General features: G+C 54.5%; 1 protein-coding gene across 1 annotated transcript in view; it reads right to left on the reverse strand.

Annotated features, from left to right (window-relative positions):
- The window catches only part of LOC122545325 (tapasin-like), a 51,668-nt gene that overhangs the window by 11,764 nt on the left and 24,359 nt on the right, over positions 1–15,545 (reverse strand). Inside the window, exons 4-6 of the mRNA XM_087979126.1 lie at positions 14,237–14,578; positions 8,414–8,740; positions 5,422–5,523 (exon numbers count right to left, since the gene is read on the reverse strand). Coding sequence (XP_087835252.1) covers positions 5,422–5,523; positions 8,414–8,740; positions 14,237–14,578 — 771 coding nt within the window. The remainder of the gene's footprint in view (positions 1–5,421; positions 5,524–8,413; positions 8,741–14,236; positions 14,579–15,545) is intronic.

Consider the following 15,545-nt stretch of genomic DNA (forward strand, 5'->3'; position numbering starts at 1 on the left):
GTATAGAGATACAATGGAGTGTGGGGGGGTATAGAGATACAGAGGAGTGTGGGGGGGTATAGAGATACGGAGGGGTGTGGGGGGGTATAGAATACGGAGGGGTGTGGGGGGGATAGAGATACGGAGGGGTGTGGGGGGTATAGAGATACAGAGGAGTGTGGGGGGGTATAGAGATACAGTGGAGTGTGGGGCGGTATAGAGATACGGAGGGGTGTGGGGGGGTATAGAAATACGGAGGGGTGTAGGGGGGTATAGAGATACGGAGGGGTGTGGGGGTGTATAGAGATACGGAGGGGTGTGGGGGGGTATAGAGATACAGTGGAGTGTGGGGGGGATAGAGATACGGAGGGGTGTAGGGGGGTATAGAGATACGGAGGGGTGTGGGGGGGTATAGAGATACGCAGGGTGTAGGGGGGTATAGAGATACGGAGGAGTGTAGGGGGGGTATAGAGATACAGAGGAGTGTGGGGGGGTATAGAGATACAGAGGAGTTTGGGGGTATAGAGATACGGAGGGGTGTGGGGGTGTATAGAGATACGGAGGGGTGTGGGGGGGTATAGAGATACAGAGGGGTGTGGGGGGTATAGAGATACAATGGAGTGTGGGGGGGTATAGAGATACAGAGGAGTGTGGGGGGGTATAGAGATACGGAGGGGTGTGGGGGGGTATAGAATACGGAGGGGTGTGGGGGGGATAGAGATACGGAGGGGTGTGGGGGGTATAGAGATACAGAGGAGTGTGGGGGGTATAGAGATACAGTGGAGTGTGGGGCGGTATAGAGATACGGAGGGGTGTGGGGGGGTATAGAAATACGGAGGGGTGTAGGGGGGTATAGAGATACGGAGGGGTGTGGGGGTGTATAGAGATACGGAGGGGTGTGGGGGGGTATAGAGATACAGTGGAGTGTGGGGGGTATAGAGATACAATGGAGTGTGGGGGGGTATAGAGATACGGAGGGGTGTGGGGGGGTATAGAGATACGGAGGGGTGTGGGGGGGTATAGAGATACGGAGGGGTGTGGGGGGGTATAGAATACGGAGGGGTGTGGGGGGGTATAGAATACGGAGGGGTGTGGGGGGGATAGAGATACGGAGGGGTGTGGGGGGTATAGAGATACAGAGGAGTGTGGGGGGGTATAGAGATACAGTGGAGTGTGGGGCGGTATAGAGATACGGAGGGGTGTGGGGGGGTATAGAAATACGGAGGGGTGTAGGGGGGTATAGAGATACGGAGGGGTGTGGGGGTGTATAGAGATACGGAGGGGTGTGGGGGGGTATAGAGATACAGTGGAGTGTGGGGGGGATAGAGATACGGAGGGGTGTAGGGGGGTATAGAGATACGGAGGGGTGTGGGGGGGTATAGAGATACGGAGGGGTGTGGGGGGGTATAGAGATACGGAGGGGTGTGGGGGGGTATAGAGATACGGAGGGGTGTGGGGGGGTATAGAGATACGGAGGGGTGTGGGGGGGTATAGAGATACGGAGGGGTGTGGGGGGGTATAGAGATACGGAGGGGTGTGGGGGGGATAGAGATACGGAGGGGTGTGGGGGGGTATAGAGATACGGAGGGGTGTGGGGGGGTATAGAGATACGGAGGGGTGTGGGGGGGTATAGAGATACGGAGGGGTGTGGGGGAGTATAGAGATACGGAGGGGTGTGGAGGGGTATAGAGATACGGAGGGGTGTGGGGGGGTATAGAGATACGGAGGGGTGTGGGGGGGTATAGAGATACGGAGGGGTGTGGGGGGGTATAGAGATACGGAGGGGTGTGGGGGGGTATAGAATACGGAGGGGTGTGGGGGGGTATAGAGATACGGAGGGGTGTGGGGGGTATAGAGATACAGAGGAGTGTGGGGGGGTATAGAGATACAGTGGAGTGTGGGGCGGTATAGAGATACGGAGGGGTGTGGGGGGGTATAGAAATACGGAGGGGTGTAGGGGGGTATAGAGATACGGAGGGGTGTGGGGGTGTATAGAGATACGGAGGGGTGTGGGGGGGTATAGAGATACAGTGGAGTGTGGGGGGGATAGAGATACGGAGGGGTGTAGGGGGGTATAGAGATATGGAGGGGTGTGGGGGGGTATAGAGATACGGAGGGGTGTGGGGGGGTATAGAGATACGGAGGGGTGTGGGGGGGTATAGAGATACGGAGGGGTGTGGGGGGGTATAGAGATACGGAGGGGTGTGGGGGGGTATAGAGATACGGAGGGGTGTGGGGGGGTATAGAGATACGGAGGGGTGTGGGGGGGTATAGAGATACGGAGGGGTGTGGGGGGGTATAGAGATACGGAGGGGTGTGGGGGGGATAGAGATACGGAGGGGTGTGGGGGGGTATAGAGATACGGAGGGGTGTGGGGGGGTATAGAGATACGGAGGGGTGTGGGGGGGTATAGAGATACGGAGGGGTGTGGGGGAGTATAGAGATACGGAGGGGTGTGGAGGGGTATAGAGATACGGAGGGGTGTGGGGGGGTATAGAGATACGGAGGGGTGTGGGGGGGGTATAGAGATACGGAGGGGTGTGGGGGGGTATAGAGATACGGAGGGGAGCGGGGGGGTATAGAGATACAGAGGGGTGTGGGGGGGTATAGAGATACGGAGGGGAGTGGGGTGGTATAGAGATACGGAGGGGAGCGGGGGGGTATAGAGATACGGAGGGGTGCGGGGGGGTATAGAGATACGGAGGGGTGCGGGGGGGTATAGAGATACGGAGGGGAGCGGGGGGGTATAGAGATACGGAGGGGAGCGGGGGGGTATAGAGATACGGAGGGGTGTGGGGGGGTATAGAGATACGGAGGGGAGCGGGGGGGTATAGAGATACGGAGGGGTGCGGGGGGGTATAGAGATACGGAGGGGTGCGGGGGGGTATAGAGATACGGAGGGGTGCGGGGGGGTATAGAGATACGGAGAGGTGCGGGGGGGGTATAGAGATACGGAGGGGTGTGGGGGGGTATAGAGATACGGAGGGGTGTGGGGGGGATAGAGATACGGAGGGGTGTGGGGGGGTATAGAGATACGGAGGGGTGTGGGGGGGTATAGAGATACGGAGGGGTGTGGGGGGTATAGAGATACGGAGGGGTGTAGGGGGGTATAGAGATACGGAGGGGTGTGGGGGGGATAGAGATACGGAGGGGTGTGGGGGGGTATAGAGATACGGAGGGGTGTGGGGGGGTATAGAGATACGGAGGGGAGCGGGGGGGTATAGAGATACGGAGGGGTGCGGGGGGGTATAGAGATACGGAGGGGTGCGGGGGGGTATAGAGATACGGAGGGGTGCGGGGGGGTATAGAGATACGGAGGGGAGCGGGGGGGTATAGAGATACGGAGGGGTGCGGGGGGGTATAGAGATACGGAGGGGTGCGGGGGGGTATAGAGATACGGAGGGGTGCGGGGGGGTATACAGATACGGAGGGGTGCGGGGGGGTATAGAGATACGGAGGGGTGCGGGGGGGTATAGAGATACGGAGGGGTGCGGGGGGGTATAGAGATACGGAGGGGTGTGGGGGGGTATAGAGATACGGAGGGTTGTAGGGGGGTATAGAGATGCGGAGGGGTTTTGGGTGGGTATAGAGATACGGAGTGGTTTTGGGTGGGTATAGAGATACGGAGGGGTGCGGGGGGGTATAGAGATACGGAGGGGTGCGGGGGGGTATAGAGATACGGAGGGGTGCGGGGGGGTATAGAGATACGGAGGGGTGCGGGGGGGTATAGAGATACGGAGGGGTGCGGGGGGGTATAGAGATACGGAGGGGTGCGGGGGGGTATAGAGATACGGAGGGGTGCGGGGGGGTATAGAGATACGGAGGGGTGTGGGGGGTATAGAGATACAGAGGGGTGCGGGGGGGTATAGAGATACGGAGGGGTGCGGGGGGGTATAGAGATACGGAGGGGTGTGGGGGGTATAGAGATACGGAGGGGTGCGGGGGGTATAGAGATACAGAGGGGTGCGGGGGGGTATAGAGATACGGAGGGGTGCGGGGGGGTATAGAGATACGGAGGGGTGTGGGGGGTATAGAGATACGGAGGGGTGTGGGGGGTATAGAGATACAGAGGGGTGCGGGGGGGTATAGAGATACGGAGGGGTGTGGGGGGTATAGAGATACGGAGGGGTGCGGGGGGGTATAGAGATACGGAGGGGTGCGGGGGGGTATAGAGATACGGAGGGGTGCGGGGGGGTATAGAGATACGGAGGGGTGCGGAGGGGTATAGAGATACGGAGGGGTGCGGGGGGGTATAGAGATACGGAGGGGTGCGGGGGGGTATAGAGATACGGAGGGGTGCGGGGGGGTATAGAGATACGGAGGGGTGCGGGGTGGTATAGAGATATACCAATGTAATCACTGTAATATAACATATATAAAACATATCACACTGTAATATAACGTACATAAAATATACCCCGCGTGCTAATATAACAGCAATATTGTCGGTGTAATATTGCAGGTGTCACAAGGACAGCTGGAGGGACAGGTCGTGTTAAGGAGGTGGGGAGGCTGCAGAAGGACTTGGACAGGTGGAAAAAATTGGGCAAAGAAGTGGCCGATGGAATCCAATGTGGGAAAGTGTCAGGTTCTGCACTTTGGCAGGAAGAGCAGGAACATACTGGTTTCTAAATGGGGAAAGGCTTCAGAAATATGAAATGTGAAAGGACTAGAAAGAATCCTGAATTCAGACTCCTCCGATGGACAGGTAGGATTAGGTGGCAGTTAGGAAGGTAAATGTCATGTTAGCATTCACTTCAAGAGGGCTAGAATACAAGAGCAGGGATGCACGTCTGAGGCTGGATAAGGATCTGGTTTCATCACTTTGAGATATCATGGTCAGTTTTGGGTCCTGTATCTAAGGAAGGATGTGCTGGCATTGGAGAGGGTCCAGACGAGATTTACAAAGAATGATCCAACGGATGAAAGGCTGAAGAAGGGTTTGAGGATTCTGGATCTGTGCTCAATAGAATTCCAAAGGATGAGAGGGAGGAACCCATTTGAAACTTCGAGAATCCTGAGTGGTCTGGATAGAGTGGACATGGAGAAGATGTTGGCACCAGTAGGAGAGACTAGGACCCGAGGGCACAGCCTCAGGGTGAAGGGACCAACCCTTTCGAACTGAGATGAGGAGGAATTTCCTGAGGCAGAGGGTGGGGACTCTGGAATTCAGTGTCGCACAAAACGGTGGGGGTTCAGGTCATTGAGTGCATTAAAGATGGAGAGAGATCAGTTCTTGATTGGTAATGGGGTCAGGGTTACAGAGAGAAGGCAGGAGAATGGGGTTGGGAAAGATAACAAGATCGAATGGTGGAACAGTTTTGCAGTTTTGCCCATTGGGGGTTTACTGGGACCCTCAGTGTAGTCTAACTGGCCTTGGGGATGTGACTGAGAGTTACAGATCTCCTGACTGATGGTTCAATGTACCGTTGGGCTGTTTACCTTTCTCCATGAATATCCAGTAGAGGAATTTTAATATTCCGTACACAATAAAGGCACAGAGAAACATCCCAATGGCATCATCAAGGGATGGGCCAGATGCTCCTGCGGACAGAGGATCAGAGACATTCCTCAGCAATCCCATGGACTCAGTGACAACAAGTCTCCCATCGTCACCATCCCACCCGGATACTCAATGTCCCTAATAACGACAAGTCTCCCATCGTCACCGTCCCGCCCGGATACACAATGTCCCTAATAACGACAAGTCTCCCATCGTCACCGTCCCGCCCGGATACACAATGTCCCTAATAACGACAAGTCTCCCATCGTCACCGTCCCGCCCGGATACACAATGTCCCTAATAACGACAAGTCTCCCATCGTCACCGTCCCGCCCGGATACACAATGTCCCTAATAACGACAAGTCTCCCATCGTCACCGTCCCGCCCGGATACACAATGTCCCTAATAACGACAAGTCTCCCATCGTCACCGTCCCGCCCGGATACACAATGTCCCTAATAACGACAAGTCTCCCATCGTCACCGTCCCGCCCGGATACACAATGTCCCTAATAACGACAAGTCTCCCATCGTCACCGTCCCGCCCGGATACACAATGTCCCTAATAACGACAAGTCTCCCATCGTCACCGTCCCGCCCGGATACACAATGTCCCTAATAACGACAAGTCTCCCATCGTCACCGTCCCGCCCGGATACACAATGTCCCTAATAACGACAAGTCTCCCATCGTCACCGTCCCGCCCGGATACACAATGTCCCTAATAACGACAAGTCTCCCATCGTCACCGTCCCGCCCGGATACACAATGTCCCTAATAACGACAAGTCTCCCATCGTCACCGTCCCGCCCGGATACACAATGTCCCTAATAACGACAAGTCTCCCATCGTCACCGTCCCGCCCGGATACACAATGTCCCTAATAACGACAAGTCTCCCATCGTCACCGTCCCGCCCGGATACACAATGTCCCTAATAACGACAAGTCTCCCATCGTCACCATCCCACCCGGATACACAATGTCCCTAATAACGACAAGTCTCCCATAGTCACCGTCCCGCCCGGATACACAATGTCCCTAATAACGACAAGTCTCCCATCGTCACCGTCCCGCCCGGATACACAATGTCCCTAATAACGACAAGTCTCCCATCATCACCATCCCGCCCGGATACACAATGTCCCTAATAACGACAAGTCTCCCATAGTCACCATCCCGCCCGGATACACAATGTCCCTAATAACGACAAGTCTCCCATCGTCACCGTCACACCCGGATACACAATGTCCCTAATAACGACAAGTCTCCCATCGTCACCATCCCGCCCGGATACACAATGTCCCTAATAACGACAAGTCTCCCATCGTCACCGTCCCGCCCGGATAGACAATGTCCCTAATAACGACAAGTCTCCCATTGTCACCGTCCCACCCGGATACACAATGTCCCTAATAACGACAAGTCTCCCATCGTCACCATCCCGCCCGGATACACAATGTCCCTAATAACGACAAGTCTCCCATCGTCACCATCCCGCCCGGATACACAATGTCCCTAATAACGACAAGTCTCCCATCGTCACCGTCCCGCCCGGATAGACAATGTCCCTAATAACGACCACTCTCCCATCGTCACCGTCCCGCCCGGATAGACAATGTCCCTAATAACGACAAGTCTCCCATCGTCACCGTCCCGCCCGGATACACAATGTCCCTAATAACGACAAGTCTCCCATAGTCACCGTCCCGCCCGGATACACAATGTCCCTAATAACGACAAGTCTCCCATCGTCACCGTCCCGCCCGGATACACAATGTCCCTAATAACGACAAGTCTCCCATCGTCACCGTCCCACCCGGATACACAATGTCCCTAATAACGACAAGTCTCCCATCGTCACCGTCCCGCCCGGATACACAATGTCCCTAATAACGACAAGTCTCCCACCGTCACCGTCCCGCCCGGATACTCAATGTCCCTAATAACGACAAGTCGCCCATCGTCACCGTCCCGCCCGGATACACAATGTCCCTAATAACGACAAGTCTCCCATCGTCACCGTCCTGCCCGGATACACAATGTCCCTAATAACGACAAGTCTCCCATCGTCACCGTCCCGCCCGGATACACAATGTCCCTAATAACGACAAGTCTCCCATCGTCACCGTCCCGCCCGGATACACAATGTCCCTAATAACGACAAGTCTCCCATCGTCACCGTCCCGCCCGGATACACAATGTCCCTAATAACGACAAGTCTCCCATCGTCACCGTCCCGCCCGGATACACAATGTCCCTAATAACGACAAGTCTCCCATCGTCACCGTCCCGCCCGGATACACAATGTCCCTAATAACGACAAGTCTCCCATCGTCACCGTCCCGCCCGGATACACAATGTCCCTAATAACGACAAGTCTCCCATCGTCACCGTCCCGCCCGGATACACAATGTCCCTAATAACGACAAGTCTCCCATCGTCACCGTCCCGCCCGGATACACAATGTCCCTAATAACGACAAGTCTCCCATCGTCACCGTCCCGCCCGGATACACAATGTCCCTAATAACGACAAGTCTCCCATCGTCACCGTCCCGCCCGGATACACAATGTCCCTAATAACGACAAGTCTCCCATCGTCACCGTCCCGCCCGGATACACAATGTCCCTAATAACGACAAGTCTCCCATCGTCACCATCCCGCCCGGATACACAATGTCCCTAATAACGACAAGTCTCCCATCGTCACCGTCCCGCCCGGATACACAATGTCCCTAATAACGACAAGTCTCCCATCGTCACCGTCCCGCCCGGATCCCGATATGGGCTGATCACAGGCAAATGGGTCAAATTTGGTCTGGGAAACTTGTTTGGTATGGGGGTGTTGGGCCGAAGGGTCTTGTCTACGCCCTGTGGCCCTGTTCCCCCCCTCCCCCACCTTTAGCACTCCGCCTCCCACGCACCGTTTACCTGCGACTTTCAGGATGACAGTCTTGCGCACGGGGGTGTTGATGGAGTCGTGGTCGACGTAGCATGTGTAGGTGGTGAGGTGGTCCTCCCAGCTGGGCACCACCGTCAGGTAGCTGCTCATGTTGTATGTTCCATCGGGATTTTGCCGGTGCCCGCTCAGCAAACTGTCAGTGATGGGCTCCGAGCTACTGTTCCCCGCTGCACCCTTCCTGGTCCAACTCACCGTCACATCCAGAGGGTAGTAGGAGGAGACATCGCAGGTCACCGTCTGCTCCTGGCCAGGCACCAGCACCAGAGGATCCGGACTCACCATCACCTTGGGACGCTCTACCAACGGAGATCAGGCTACGTTAGTCACCCTCACCACACTGCCCGTCCCACCAGCATCACAGTGGTTAGCACTGGTGCCTCACAACGCCATAGACCAGGGTTCGATCCCACCCTCGGGTGACTGTCTGTGTGAAGCTGAAACATTCTCCCCGTGTCTGCGTGGGTTTCCTCAGGGTGCTGTGGTTTCCTCCTACAGTCCGAAGAAGTGTAGGTTAGGGTGGGTTGACCATGGGAAATTGTCCCATAGTGTCCAGGGATGTACAGTTAGGGTGGGTTGGCCATGGGAAATTGTCCCATAGTGTCCAGGGATGTGCAGGTTAGGGTGGATTGGCCATGGGAAATTGTCCCATTGTGCCCAGGGATGTGTAGGTTAGGGTGGGTTGGCCATGGGAAATTGTCCCATAGTGTCCAGGGATGTGCAGGTTAAGGTGGATTGGCCATGGGAAATTGTCCCATAGTGTCCAAGCATGTGCAGGTTAGGGTGGATTGGCCATGGGAAATTGTCCCAGAGTGTCCAAGGATGTGCAGGGTAGGGTGGAATGGCCATGGGAAATTGTCCCATAGTGTCCAGGGATGTGCAGGTTAGGGAGGATTGGCCGTGGGAAATTGTCCCAGAGTGTCCAGGGATGTGCAGGTTGGGGTGGGTTGGCCATGGGAAATTGACCCAGAGTGTCCAGGGATGTGCAGGTTAGGGTGGATTAGCCATGGGAAATTGTCCCATAATGCCCAGGAATGTGTAGGTTAGGGTGGATTGGCCATGGGAAATTGTCCCATAATGCCCAGGAATGTGTAGGTTAGGGTGGATTGGCCATGGGAAATTGTCCCATAGTGTCCAGGGATGTGCAGGTTAGGGTGGACTGGTCATGGGAAATTGTCCCATAGTGCCCAGGGGTATGCAGGTTAGTGTGGATTGGCCATGGGAAATTGTCCCATAGTGTCCAGGGATGTGCAGGTTTGGGTGGATTGGCCATGGGAAATTGTCCCATAGTGTCCAGGGATGTGCAGGTTAGGGTGGATTGGCCATGGGAAATTGTCCCATAGTGTCCAGGGATGTGCAGGTTAAGGTGGATTGGCCATGGGAAATTGTCCCATAGTGTCCAAGCATGTGCAGGTTAGGGTGGATTGGCCATGGGAAATTGTCCCAGAGTGTCCAAGGATGTGCAGGGTAGGGTGGAATGGCCATGGGAAATTGTCCCATAGTGTCCAGGGATGTGCAGGTTAGGGAGGATTGGCCGTGGGAAATTGTCCCAGAGTGTCCAGGGATGTGCAGGTTGGGGTGGGTTGGCCATGGGAAATTGACCCAGAGTGTCCAGGGATGTGCAGGTTGGGGTGGATTAGCCATGGGAAATTGTCCCATAATGCTCAGGAATGTGTAGGTTAGGGTGGATTGGCCATGGGAAATTGTCCCATAATGCCCAGGAATGTGTAGGTTAGGGTGGATTGGCCATGGGTATTGTCCCATAGTGTCCAGGGATGTGCAGGTTAGGGTGGATTGGCCATGGGAAATTGTCCCTTAGCGCCCAGGGATGTGCAGGTTAGGGTGGATTGGCCATGGGAAATTGTCCCATAGTGTCCAGGGATGTGCAGGTTAGGGTGGACTGGTCATGGGAAATTGTCCCATAGTGCCCAGGGGTATGCAGGTTAGTGTGGATTGGCCATGGGAAATTGTCCCATAGTGTCCAGGGATGTGCAGGTTTGGGTGGATTGGCCATGGGAAATTGTCCCATAGTGTCCAGGGATGTGCAGGTTAGGGTGGATTGGCCATGGGAAATTGTCCCATAGTGTCCAGGGATGTGCAGGTTAGGGAGGATTGGCCGTGGGAAATTGTCCCAGAGTGTCCAGGGATGTGCAGGTTGGGGTGGGTTGGCCATGGGAAATTGACCCCGAGTGTCCAGGGATGTGCAGGTTGGGGTGGGTTGGCCATGGGAAATTGACCCCGAGTGTCCAGGGATGTGCAGGTTAGGGTGGATTGGCCATGGGAAATTGTCCCATAGTGTCCAGGGATGTGCAGGTTAGGGTGGATTGGCCATGGGAAATTGTCACATAGTGTCCAGGGATGTGCAGGTTAGGGTGGATTGGCCATGGGAAATTGTCCCATAGTGCCCAAGGATGTGCAGGTTAGGGTGGATTGGCCATGGGAAATTGTCCCATAGTGCCTAGGGATGTGCAGGTTAGGGTGGATTGGCCATGGGAAATTGTCCCATAGTGTCCAGGGATGTGCAGGTTAGGGTGGATTGGCCATGGGAAATTGTCCCATAGTGCCCAGGGATGTGTAGATTAGGTGCATTCGTCAGGGGGTAAGTGTAGGGGCGGTGAATGCGTCAGGGTGCGTTAATCTTCAGAGGGTCGGTGTGAACATTTTGGGCCGAATGGCCTGTTTCCACACTGTAGGGATTCTATACTATCTCACCCCTTCACTGTGGGTCAGAGATCAGGAATCACACCCAGTGACCTCTGGAGCCCGGGATAATGCTGTCACCATTGAGATAGTGTGTAACCATTGAAGGCTGGAGGTTCTCCACCTTCCCTCATGGTGTCAGCGCTCTGCTGGTAAACCAGACAGCCACGTTCTTGGGAACTGCGATCAAATCCAGCCATGCCCACACTGGGTGGGATTTGGTTTCCATTACAAATGAAAATCTGAAAATAAGAATTGAATGCTGACCGTGAGTCCGTGTTGGATTGCAATTACACACCTGCCTGTTCCTCAGGGAGGGAATCTGCCCTGGCTGACCATCCAACTCAGTCTCCCCTGCCCACTTACTCTCCCAGATCCTTTATCCCTAAGAATGATATCTCCCTCCTCCTTGATGTTGTGTCCTCCCACCCCAGCCGCTCTCTGTGAGGGGGGGGGGGGGGGGGGGGGTGTGAATCCCACAGGGTCCCCACTCTCTGGGAGGGGGGGGGAAGACATTCCTCCTCAGCTCAGTCTGACACGGCCCACCCCGTATCCTTACACTGTGACCCCCCCACCCCCCACCCCTCTCCCCTCCCCAGTCCTGGTCATCAGGAACATCCTGCCTGTGTTTACCCTGTCCAATCCCTGTTGGAATTTTATACCTTTCTGAGATTCCACCCCACCTCCTCATTCTCCTAAACTCCAGTGAACATAATCCCAACCCCCATCCGGCCTCTCTTCCTCAGTCAGTCCTGTCATCCCAGGGATCAGTCTGGGAAACCATCGCTATGCTCCCTCCCATCGCCAGGACATCTTTCCCCAGACACAGAGACCCCCAAAACTGTACTGGACCCTGGCGGGGTGGTCTCACCAATACCCCCCCCCCCCCCCCCCCGCCCCCGGTCCAGTTACAGCGAGACCTCCCTGCTCCTGTACTCCAAGCCTCTCGTTATGGAGGCCAACCAATTGGAGTCACTTTCCCGAGCCCCTCCCCCTCCCGACTTGGAAATGTATCGACCGTTCCTTCCAAACCCACGGCCACTTCCATCCAGAAGGACAAGGGGCAGCAGATCCATGGGAACCCCACCCCCTGCAAGTTCCCCTCCGAGCCCCTCCCCATCCCGACTTGGAAATATATTGGCCGTTCCTTCAGTGTTTACCTGTGATTTGGAGATGGATGGATTGCTGAGTGTGCAGGTTTACCTGTGATTTGGAGATGGATGGATTGCTGAGTGTGCAGGTTTACCTGTGATTTGGAGATGGATGGATTGCTGAGTGTGCAGGTTTACCTGTGATTTGGAGATGGATGGATTGCTGAGTGTGCAGGTTTACCTGTGATTTGGAGGTGGATGGATTGCTGAGTGTGCAGGTTTACCTGTGATTTGGAGTTGGATGGATTGCTGAGTATGCAGGTTTACCTGTGATTTGGAGGTGGATGGATTGCTGAGTGTGCAGGTTTACCTGTGATTTGGAGATGGATGGATTGCTGAGTGTGCAGGTTTACCTGTGATTTGGAGATGGATGGATTGCTGAGTGTGCAGGTTTACCTGTGATTTGGAGGGCGATGGATTGCTGAGTGTGCAGGTTTACCTGTGATTTGGAGATGGATGGATTGCTGAGTGTGCAGGTTTACCTGTGATTTGGAGGGCGATGGATTGCTGAGTGTGCAGGTTTACCTGTGATTTGGAGATGGATGGATTGCTGAGTGTGCAGGTTTACCTGTGATTTGGAGATGGATGGATTGCTGAGCGTGCAGGTTTACCTGTGATTTGGAGATGGATGGATTGCTGAGTGTGCAGGTTTACCTGTGATTTGGAGATGGATGGATTGCTGAGTGTGCAGGTTTACCTGTGATTTGGAGGTGGATGGATTGCTGAGTGTGCAGGTTTACCTGTGATTTGGAGATGGATGGATTGCTGAGTGTGCAGGTTTACCTGTGATTTGGAGATCGATGGATTGCTGAGCGTGCAGGTTTACCTGTGATTTGGAGGTGGATGGATTGCTGAGCGTGCAGGTTTACCTGTGATTTGGAGATGGATGGATTGCTGAGTGTGCAGGTTTACCTGTGATTTGGAGATCGATGGATTGCTGAGCGTGCAGGTTTACCTGTGATTTGGAGGGCGATGGATTGCTGAGCGTGCAGGTTTACCTGTGATTTGGAGGTGGATGGATTGCTGAGCGTGCAGGTTTACCTGTGATTTGGAGGTGGATGGATTGCTGAGCGTGCAGGTTTACCTGTGATTTGGAGGGCGATGGATTGCTGAGCGTGCAGGTTTACCTGTGATTTGGAGGGCGATGGATTGCTGAGTGTGCAGGTTTACCTGTGATTTGGAGGTGGATGGATTGCTGAGCGTGCAGGTTTACCTGTGATTTGGAGATCTATGGATTGCTGAGTGTGCAGGTTTACCTGTGATTTGGAGGTGGATGGATTGCTGAGTGTGCAGGTTTACCTGTGATTTGGAGGGCGATGGATTGCTGAGTGTGCAGGTTTACCTGTGATTTGGAGATGGATGGATTGCTGAGTGTGCAGGTTTACCTGTGATTTGGAGATGGATGGATTGCTGAGTGTGCAGGTTTACCTGTGATTTGGAGATCTATGGATTGCTGAGCGTGCAGGTTTACCTGTGATTTGGAGATCTATGGATTGCTGAGCGTGCAGGTTTACCTGTGATTTGGAGGTGGATGGATTGCTGAGTGTGCAGGTTTACCTGTGATTTGGAGATGGATGGATTGCTGAGTGTGCAGGTTTACCTGTGATTTGGAGATCGATGGATTGCTGAGCGTGCAGGTTTACCTGTGATTTGGAGGTGGATGGATTGCTGAGCGTGCAGGTTTACCTGTGATTTGGAGGTGGATGGTTTGCTGAGTGTGCAGGTTTACCTGTGATTTGGAGGGCGATGGATTGCTGAGCGTGCAGGTTTACCTGTGATTTGGAGTTGGATGGATTGCTGAGTGTGCAGGTTTACCTGTGATTTGGAGGGCGATGGATTGCTGAGCGTGCAGGTTTACCTGTGATTTGGAGATCGATGGATTGCTGAGCGTGCAGGTTTACCTGTGATTTGGAGAATGATGGATTGCTGAGCGTGCAGGTTTACCTGTGATTTGGAGATCGATGGATTGCTGAGCGTGCAGGTTTGGCATGTAGATGGTGCAGATGTAGCTGCCCTCGTGCCTGATCTCCACGTTTCGGATTAACAGTGAGGCGTTCCCCCGACTGTGCGCCTCGTAAAAGAACATCTCCGTGCCAGCCTCTGCCATGTCCACCCGGTCGTGGGCACCGTTATAAGCGTAGACCAAGTGCCCGCTGCCCTTGAACTGGTAACGCCACTCCACGGCAAAGCCAGTCTGCCTGTCCATGGCGAATCCACAGTCCAGGAGGACATCACGCCCCAGTCCCGTCCTCACGCTCGGAGTGCGGGAGTAGACGTTCAGGACAACTGCGGGAGAGGAAAGGTCACCGTTACGGGTAAACCCAGAGCGTGCAGGGTGGGTTGGGCCGGGTAGCGCTGGCCGTCCTGTGAACAGGATCATTACCTGCGGGCCTCCTCTTCACTGGGTCACAATGATGTGCTTTCAGAACCAGGAGCCAGAGTAGGCCATTTGGCCCATCGATCCTGATCCACCATTCAGTAAGATTATGGCTGACCTTCCTATGACCTCAGCTGCACTGACCCGCCCGCTCTCCATCACCCTGAATTCCCGTACTGCTCGGAAATCAAGTCATCTTCGCTTTGAAAGCATTCAACAAGATCGTCTCAACCACTTCCTTGGACTGGGAATCTCACAGATTCCCAACCCCCCGGGTGATGAAGTTCCTCCTCAGCTCTGTCCGAAATCTGCTCCCCCTCATTTTGAGACTGCGCCCCCTAATTCTAGTTTCACCTGCCAGTGGAAACATTCTCCCTGCTTCTAGCTCATTCATTCCCTTCATAATTTTATATGTTTCTGTTAGATCCCCTCTCATTCTTCTGAACTCCAATCAATATAATCCCAGTCTGCTCAGTCTCTCCTCATAAACCAACCCCCTCAACTCTGGAATCAACCGAGTGACCCTCCTCTGCACCCCCTCCAGTGCCAATACATCCTTTCTCAAGAAAGGAGACCAAAACTGCACGCAGAGCTCCACGTATACTCTCACCAGCAACGTGTACAGCTGCAACATAACCTCCCTGCTTTTAAACTCCATCCCGTTAGCAATGAAGGATAATATTCCATTGGCCTTCCTAATGACCTGCTGCACCAGCAGACCAAGCTCCTGTGATTCATGCACAAGGACACCCAGGTCCCCCTGCATAGCAGCAGGTCTACATCTACTCCCATCAAGTCCCAACCTGCTCAGTGGTACATCTCCCTTCCCCTTCTTCATCTTCTGTCCCGCTTCCAGAGGATCGGCTGAGGGAACTC

The sequence above is a fragment of the Chiloscyllium plagiosum genome, unplaced genomic scaffold, assembly GCF_037043375.1.
Source record: "Chiloscyllium plagiosum isolate Xiang-an unplaced genomic scaffold, Cpla_swu_hap1 HiC_scaffold_35, whole genome shotgun sequence".
In the NCBI taxonomy this organism is placed as follows: domain Eukaryota; kingdom Metazoa; phylum Chordata; class Chondrichthyes; order Orectolobiformes; family Hemiscylliidae; genus Chiloscyllium; species Chiloscyllium plagiosum.